Below are 9,220 nucleotides of genomic sequence, written 5' to 3'. Positions count from 1 at the left end.
AAAAAAATTAAATAAAATTACAATAAAAATTTTTCAAAATTTAAAAATATTTTTAAAATTTTAATTAACCATGATAAGATTAAAAGAAATTAAATAAAATAATTAAAACACAATAAAATTGCCCTTTTTCTTTATTATTAATAGGCCTATTAACCATATCTTTGTCATAAAATAAAGTATTGAATGTGCAGATTTTGTCGATCTTAAGTGATAGATTCAAGAGCCAAATGTAACGTAAGTATTGGAGACTGTGCTTTCAAGGGACTGTTGACATGAGAGAGGCTTGAGAAGTGAGACATGGGTACCACTAGTAATTAATGCATGAGGATCTGCGCGCCTACCCTAGGTTTGCTCATGTTTACAAATATCTTCTCGCATATGATTTATATCACAGACACCTCTTACCAGTTGTCTTCCACTCCTTTTATAAATTCTTTATTTTATCTCCACTCTCTTGTCTATAATCCTGGGAATAATCGGCCTCTTATAGCTTGTCAGACTTCTTTTTTCTTTCGTTTTTTATTATAAGCATCTTTTTTCCCCCTTGATCATGGCTGCTTCTTCTTCTTCTTCTTCTTTCTTTTTCACTAGTACTCCTCCAGCTCTTAAGTGGAAGAGGAATGATGTGTTCATCAGTTTTAGAGGTGCAGAAATTCGCAATACTTTTCTGAGCCATCTCTACGAAGCTTTGCTTCGAAAAAATTTATCTGTCTTCAAGGATGAAAATCTTGATAGAGGAAAAGAGATCTCACCATCCCTCCTGCAAATAATTGAGGAATCATGTATTTCAGTAGTTATTTTCTCAGAAAAGTATGCATTTTCTCCATGGTGTTTAGATGAGCTTGTGAAGATGCTTGAATGCAAAGAAAAGATGGAACAAATAATCATACCAGTTTTTTACCAAGTTGATCCAAGCCATGTTCAAGATCTGACAGGGAGTTTCAAAGCAGCACTAGATAAACATAGAGATGAATTGAAGTACTGCGTAGATAACGTGGAGAATTGGAGTCATGCTTTAACCACAATAAGCAAAATATCAGGGTGGGATTCACAGAATATCAAGTAAGAGTATTTGAATTTTTTTTTTTTTTTTAATTTTTTAATATAATACAAATAATTTATTTTAATAACCAGCCACATAATGCATTTGTTACATGTAACCAACATTTAATGTCATTTTTGTATTTTATTTTTAATTAGTTCTCTATTAATTTTTTTTAATTCCAAGAACAGCACTTACAAAAGATCTCATTGCTATTGATAAATTGGGATCTCATTAATTTCTTATAACACCTTGCATGCAATCCAAAATAAATATATATAACGAAACTTGACTAACGAATCTGAGGATGAAATTCTTTAATTTATTTAATTGAAGTTTTTTGTTATCAATTTTCAAATGTGTTGGATTGAAATTTGTCAATGTAGACAATAGTAAAACATAATGCAACGTTATTACATTTGATTATGTTGAATTACGAGGATCGTGTTCATGATAAATTTAATATATAAACATATAGAACCCATAGATGCTTTTTAACAATTTGCACAGATTCCAAATTTGAGTCCTCCCCTCCTTTCTAAACACAAAGATAAAGAATAAATAATGCCATTACTATAAGAAAGGTTTACCAACTGGTCATTAAGAAACTTTGTTAATATATATATATTTTTTATTGTGTATTGATGTTGTATCTTTGCATGTTATCAGGCCTGAGTCTGAACTTATCAAAGGGATTGTCGATGACATTTGCGAGAAATTAAGAAATATCTCTTCAAATGATTGTCGCTATAATGGGTTAGTTGGAATTGATTCACAAGTCAACAAAGTTGAATCATTATTAAATATTGGGTCAGAAGATCATGTGCATGTAGTAGGAATTTGTGGGATGGGTGGTATTGGTAAAACAACCATTGCCAAAATGATATTTGATCGAATTGGATATCAATTTGATGAAAAATTCTTTATCCCAAATTTTAAGGGAGAAAGGGAAGAGCTTGTACCAAGCTACTTACGAGATGGATTCCCTTACATAAGCATGGGCTCACTCTATACACAACATTCTTCTATTAGGGGAAGGTTTTGGAATAAAAAGGTTCTTATTGTTCTTGATAATGTGGATAGTTCACGGCATGCAAAAATTTTTCTTGGAGACTGTAGTTTGAACAACACAGGAAGCAGAGTCATTGTCACAAGTAGAGATAGGCAAGTGCTTAAAAATGTCTGTACCAAGGGATGCATATATGAGGTTGAGGAATTAAATTATGGTGAATCTCTTAACCTCTTCTGCTTGCATGCCTTTAAACAAAATTATCCCAGTGAAGGATATATGGAGCTATCACAAAAGGCTATAAATTATGCTAAAGGCATTCCGTTAGCTCTTATTGTATTAGGCTCCAATTTGTATGGCAAGGGCACAGAAATATGGGAAAGTGAGTTGGCGAAACTAGAAGGCATTCCTGACAAGGAAATCCAAGGGGTTTTGAAGATTAGTTATGATGGACTAGATGAGCATGAAAAGGAAATATTTCTTGATGTTGCATGTTTCTTTGAAGGGATGAATGAAGAATTTGTCGAAAATGTACTAAACGGTTGTGGTTTTGAAGCAAAAACTGGGATCAGAAATCTTTGTGATAAGTCTCTCATAACTATGTTAAACTACGAAATGTTAGGTGTGCCCGATTGGATGCAGCACATGGGCAAGGTTTTAAAGATGCATAATTTGATACAGCAAATGGGCAGGAATGTTGTTTGTAGGGAATGCATTAAGAACCCTGAAAAACGTACTAGATTGTGGAACACACATGATATCTGTCGTGTATTAACAAAAAATAAGGTGAGCTCTAAAGACTTTGGCTTCTTTTCTCACATTTTAATTTCATAGGAAACGTAGCTTTTGGCACATATATGTATGTGTGTGTGTGTGTGTGTGTGTGTGTGTGAGAGAGAGAGAGAGCACGTGCGCATTCGTGCATGTGTATTTATATTGTGTGTTCATTTACTCTTTGATTATGTTTACTAGGGGACTGAAACAATTGAAAGCATATCACTAGACATGTTCGAAATCGGAGCCCTACAGCTAAGTCCCATAGCTTTTAAGAGAATGCATAAGCTTAGATTGCTCAATTTCCACTGTTCCAACATAGACCTTCCTAAAGGCCTAAAATTTCTTCCAGATGAGCTAAGGTTTCTCTGTTGGAATCAATACCCTTTGAAATCATTGCCTCTAGGCTTTCAGCCAGAAAATCTGGTAGCGCTATACCTGTGTTATAGCCAACTTGAACATCTTTGGAATGAAGATATGGTGCGTGTCACTACACCTATTTTGAAAATTTTCATACGTTTAATAAAACTTGATTATCCTAATTTTCTTTCTTCTCTCTTTAATATATATTTTTTTAAGTTACAGCCTCTGGCAAATTTAAAATTTCTTGTCCTCACTGATTCGGTCAAGCTAATGAGAATTCCAAACTTGTCCAAAGCCTCAAACCTTGAGGTTTTAGATTTGGGAGGGTGTACAAATTTGGTTGGGATTTCCTCTTCGCTTCAACATTTGAGCAACCTTACTGAACTAAGGCTAGATATGTGCAAAGGTCTTCAAAATTCACCAAGCTGCATTCATATGGAAAGACTTGAATTTCTTTGTCTCGAACGCTGCTCAGAGATCACAGAGTTTCCAAAGATTCCGTCGAGTATAAAACACCTGTGTTTGAGAGAAACTGCCATACGAGAAGTGCCATCAACAATTAGGCATTGCTCTCAGCTTCTTGTGTTGATTCTGAAATCGTGCAGAAGTCTTAAGAGTCTTCCAAGAAGCATTGGTGAGTTGAAATTTCTTGAAAAGCTTAATCTTAGTGGGTGCTTAGAATTGGCAAGTCTTCCAGATAGCATTGGCCTGTTGAAATGCCTTAAAGAACTCAATCTCAAAGAATGCTTAAAATTGGAGAGTCTTCCAAGCAGCATTGGTGGGTTGGAATGTCTTGAAAAATTTAATCTCAGTAAATGCTCAAAACTGGAGAGTCTTCCTAGTGGCATTGGTGGCTTGAAATGTTTGACAAATATTAAACTTAAGGGATGCTTAAACCTGGCTAGTCTTCCAAGCAACATTGGGCAGTTGAACTCTCTTCGGTATCTTAAACTTAATGGATGCTCAAAATTGGAGAGTCTTCCGGACAGCATTTGCAATCTAGAATCCTTTATATCCATCAAAGTCAAAGATTGTGTAAATCTCAATGAACTGCCAGAAATGCTGTGGAAGTTAGGACGTCTAACAGAGCTTAATGCAGCTGGAAGTGGGATAAGAAAACTACCACTCTTCATCAGAGGACTAGACAGTTCAGATTGTGTTCAACGAAAAGGTCTGATATTGCCTCGGTTGATAACACCTCCAGTAGAAGGTTTGTTCCAACTGGAATTTGTTTCTCTAAAGGATTGTGGCATATCAGACTTTCCCAATTGTCTTGTCCGCTGCAAGCATTTGAAAGCGTTGGACTTGGGTGGAAATAATTTTGAGAGCATACCATCAGAGATCAAACAACTTCGGTACCTGTACAAACTCGATGTAACAGATTGCAAGAAACTTCAATGTTTGCTAGTGGTTCCATCTCTGCTAGACTTAAAAGCCAGAAATTGCACGTCTCTGAATTCAGTGTCAAAGATATTCACAGAAGGAAATAGCTGTAGCGTAGTGGTAGATCTTGATAATTGCAAAAATTTAGATCAGAAGGCTTGTAGCAAAATTATGGATGATGTAATACTGCAATTTCTGTGTATAGTACAAGATATACGACTAATGAAACATGCGATCCATGCGGGCGAACTTTGGAGTCATTGGCTCTCTGACTCAGTAATATTTGACAAAGAAACGCACGCCATCAGATGCCTGATCTCTTCTACTCTCAAAACTTCTCCCTCTTTTAATGCACAAGAGCAAGATCTGCGAGCAATTAAATTCCGGCAGGTATCTCTCATTCTCTTAGCTCTTTATTGTCAAGCGTTCATCATGTAGATAGCCATATATATAGCAATTGTATAAAATCAATTATATATCTTAATTTTCATGGTGTAGACTAGCTTAGTCATCCCCAGGAGTGAAGTGCCACAGTGGATGAAGTATAATAACAGCGGTTCTTCATTGTCATTCAGATTCAAGCCGTCTTGCTACAGTACTGACTTCGCTGGTTTTGTTTTCTGTGCTGTTGTTGCATCCAACGTTTATCCTTATTGTGATATCAAAAGGATTGGATGCACAGCCCAATTCATTGCCAATTCTGGAAGCAGTCGTAATATCCATCTAAATTTTGATTTCGACAATAATGGCAATGTTTTGCAATTAGAACATACATTCCTTTGGGGTCGGTTGATTTCTTCATTGTCCGATGACCCTTTCAATAGGGCCGCATTTCACTTCCTAGCGGAGGACCCTTTGAGTGAGCTCTCTTTTCAGTTCTTCGCAGAAGATGACCAAGGCATACGCGATTGCAAGGTGATAATGAAGTGTGGAATTCATCCTATATTCCACAGTGATTCATTCGACCAAGACAATGAGGATGGGGAGGAAGAGGGTCAGCTTATAATTGCTCCCCTTCAAAAGATACGAAAACATCAAGAACTTGAGGATGATGAAGAGCAACTACTCCATAAAAGATCGAAAGATACATGAAAACAAAAATAAGACAATGTGGATCATGAGGACGGCGAGGAAGAGGAACCTTCAAATTTGAAAGGGAGGCAAGAATTAAATTTCCTAAATCTAAATATTTCTTTTCTCATGTTTGAGTTTATACTTTTATATTTGTTTGAAAGAGAGACAGTAGTGCTTGCCCTCCTATGTATTTTGAGTTTAGAATTTGTTTTCATTGTCTGCAGGGTATGTCATAATTTTATTTTTTTTTAAAGGCCAAGCTGTTAAAAAGGTCAAATTTTTACGTAAATTATCAATTTTAGATAATTTTTTTAATGTCAATTTTAACTCAATTTTAAAATTTAGTGTTTATTTTGGACAGAGTTCAAAATTAGAGATTTGAAGACTAAAGGGCTGGGATGTGGAGGAGAGGGGTCCTAAAACAATCGCAGGGGTCATAGATGAATAAAGCCATAACCTTTCCTGCAAACTAAACGAAACATATGTTTGACGTGATTTCGTTGGAAAGCATGCAAACTAAACAATTGCAGAGCTTCACGATCGCTTAATTCTTCAACCTTGTGGGTATATTCTCTAGCATTTGCATTTTTAAGCACCTGTCTTCTCTGCTTGTAACAATAACTGTTCTACTTCCGGGACCATACCATTCACACCCTCCAAGTAAATCACTAAAATACTTGCGAATGATCCGCATCCTTAAGTAGGGGTATGCATTATTTGATTTAAACTGAAAAATTGTATTGATTTGTATTAATTTAGTAATTTGATAATTTGATTCAGTTTGATCAGTTATTTTAATTCAATTCGATTTTAGAAAAAAAAAATAGTTTAAATCGAATTAAACTGAATAATTTTTTTTTAATGTATTTATTTTTATAGAAAGTTTATGAATTATATGTAATTATATATATATATAATTTACTTAATTTTATTGATTAATGGTTATTAGATTCAAACTAAGGTTAAAATCAAACTAAATAGCTTGAAGATCAAGTGTAAATTAAAAAATAAGTAAAATTCGGAATCTATTGGTTTGAACCGAATCAAATTGAAGTAGAGTGATTTGATTCGATTCGATTTTTTATTTATTTCGATTTGATTTGATTCTAAAATACAATAATTTAGTTTTGGTAATTTAATTCGATTCAGTTCGGTTTGAACTGAATGTTTACCCCTTAAAAACAGTAAGAACCTTTTTATTTTATTCCGAAACCTTTGTCCAATAAAAGAGTTTAACAGATAGTGAACCTCTGCACTTAAACATTCTTCCCTTGATATTTTATGAAGGATTTCATCTAGTAAACCGGTTAGTGTGAATTTTTCAAATTCTTCTTTGACATTTTCCACAAAGCATCTATTTGAAAATTCAGCAGAAATTCGATCGTATGCTTTGGCTGCAATGTTTGTTATGCCAATTCCACCAAATCTCAAAATTCCCATAAAGCTTACGTCTCTTGATTCAAAGCGTAGCAACAATTCAACAAATTTAAGATGTGAATCAAAATTCAGTGAAGCCATCATTGTAATGATCACTTTGAAACAAAAGATTTAATGTCCTTGAAATGTGCTCGACAATTTTCTCAACTAATTTAGAGTCACGCCTGATCATCAATAAAACTAAAAAATAAAAGGTTAAAAAAAATAAAATAAAATTTCATTAGTGAAATGATAATCTCTATTTAGAAAATAGAATTTTATAAAAATTTAATTTTTTTTTTGTTATCTCTCATGTTTGAAATGAAAGAATTCAATTCTTTTTAAATTATAAAAATTTTTATTTAAAAAAAATAGTATAATTGTTGAGGAATTCAATTTTTTTTTTATAAATAATATATTTCAAAGGAAATTAACATGGCAGCGGGCCAATTTGGAGTCGAAAGTAGATTGGTTCAAAAGAAATTAGGTCCCTATTGAAACCAATCAAAACTGGATTAATCAAAATTAATAGTAAATCAGATTGAAATTGACTGGTTTGATTTTAAACTAAATCAGATTTTTTTTAAAAAAAAAAATAATCATTAAACTTGATCAAAACTAGAACTGAATTGAAATTAGACTGAATCTAAAATTGAAATCAGACAAAAATTAGAATCAATCAAATTAAGAGAATCCTAAAAAGTCGATAGTGGACCCTAAACCTTTAAGCTGAACCAACTTTAGACTTGGTCTAGGTTTGACAAATTTTTATAAAATAATAATAATAATAATAATAATAATAATAATAATAATAATAATAATAAACATGGGAAAAGGAACTTATGGTTGTGTGAAACCAAACCTGCCAACTCTGTCACTTGTGTTAAGGCTAGAGTCCAACTCTCCACCTTAGCTAAACAAACATTGGAATCTTGTCTATGCTTACGAAGTGCTTCACCAAAACTCCCTCTCAATTCCTGAACATGAGATGGATCAACATGGTAAAAAACTGGAAACACTATCTGTCCCATCTTCTCCCTGCATTCAATTATTTTCACCAAATCATCCAAACACCATGCAGAAAATGCTTAGTTCTCAGAGAAAATGAGTATTGAAATAAATGATTCATGAATTTTTTCTAAGAGGCGGAAAGATATCTCCTTTCCTCTCTCAAGGTTTTCATCCACGAAGGGCAAGTATTTGGTTTTGACGTAATTCTTTTATAAAGATGGCTAAGGAAACCATCACGGATATCTTCGCCTCTAAAACTAATGAACACATCATGCTTGTTGCGAATAGTGGAAGAAGAAGAAAGAAGAATAAGAAGCAGCCACGAAGGGAATCCCAAATGCAAAGATGAAGCTAAACTTTGAGCGACGAGATATATATCTATATGATCTCTAGAAAAGCAAAAGAAATGTGTTTTTGAAAGCATAAAAAATATAGATATAATCAGCAGACTAAGACGAAAAGCCGACTGGGAAGGTTAATGGAGCAAGATTTATTTACTTTATCTTATTGACCCCTTTTGTGTTTTGTCCACTGACTTGCCACACTGCCACTTGAAAACAAAAATTAATGCATTAATTTTCTTCCTTAAATCCAAACCACGAAAGCGAAAGCTTACTAGAATAAGTTAAACTCATTCCTTCATATTAAATAAGCTAGCTAGGATTCTCTTTACCATCATAGGACTGTTACAAAGGTTTCGCGGTCGTTGGACGATTCTTACCGAAGTGGGAGTAAGGAGTGACCACTTTAATTTTTAGGAAAATTAAAGAAAATTATTTATCGTTAAAAAATAATTTTACCACTTCTAAGACAGAGATTCTGGGTTCGGGGTCCGTTTACATGTGGAGAAGATGTTAGGCACCCCATATCGTACCTCAACAAAGGTAAGTGGATTTAAGGATGTTCTCTTTATAACTTAAAACCAATAATTTTAGGGTTTAAATTACAATGTGAATTCTCAATCTACTATAGGAACGCTTGATGTTTCACCTTTTGGGGTTGTGCCAAGAACATAAGTAGATGGAATGACCCTAGGGTGAATTGTGACTCTGACCTTTATTATGAGTTTTGTTAAATTCCTCCCTCTGTAAAATTAGGACTCCAATTTCGGAGAGACATTATCTGGTTCCTAGAGATCCATGATGAGT

General features: G+C 33.9%; 1 protein-coding gene across 2 annotated transcripts; it reads left to right on the top strand.

Annotated features, from left to right (window-relative positions):
- Window positions 1–288: 288 nt before the first annotated feature.
- On the top strand, window positions 289–5,958 carry LOC110673516 (disease resistance protein RPV1). 2 transcript variants are annotated; one of them, XM_058134900.1, is made up of 5 exons: window positions 289–1,062; window positions 1,712–2,837; window positions 3,024–3,305; window positions 3,411–4,961; window positions 5,070–5,958. In XM_058134900.1, exons 1-5 carry the CDS (start codon window positions 551–553, stop codon window positions 5,661–5,663), a joined length of 4,065 nt encoding a protein of 1,354 aa, XP_057990883.1. In that variant the 5' UTR covers window positions 289–550; the 3' UTR covers window positions 5,664–5,958. The 2 variants fall into 2 exon arrangements, with proteins under 2 accessions (XP_057990883.1, XP_057990884.1); XM_058134901.1 differs by lacking the exon at window positions 3,024–3,305.
- Window positions 5,959–9,220: the final 3,262 nt, after the last annotated feature.

The sequence above is a fragment of the Hevea brasiliensis genome, chromosome 14 (assembly GCF_030052815.1).
Source record: "Hevea brasiliensis isolate MT/VB/25A 57/8 chromosome 14, ASM3005281v1, whole genome shotgun sequence".
In the NCBI taxonomy this organism is placed as follows: domain Eukaryota; kingdom Viridiplantae; phylum Streptophyta; class Magnoliopsida; order Malpighiales; family Euphorbiaceae; genus Hevea; species Hevea brasiliensis.
The sequence above is the reverse complement of the archived record's forward strand: the minus strand, read 5'-3'. Positions and strand labels throughout refer to the sequence as shown.

What these genes read in the sequence shown, in the direction of transcription:
- LOC110673516 (XM_058134900.1), top strand. Translation starts at nt 551, where the DNA reads ATGGCTGCTTCTTCTTCTTCTTCTTCTTTCTTTTTCACTAGTACTCCT. An exon ending in GTGTATTAACAAAAAATAAG is followed by an intron (nt 2,838 to 3,023) that starts GTGAGCTCTAAA and finishes TATGTTTACTAG; the next exon opens with GGGACTGAAACAATTGAAAG. An exon ending in GAGCAATTAAATTCCGGCAG is followed by an intron (nt 4,962 to 5,069) that starts GTATCTCTCATT and finishes TTCATGGTGTAG; the next exon opens with ACTAGCTTAGTCATCCCCAG.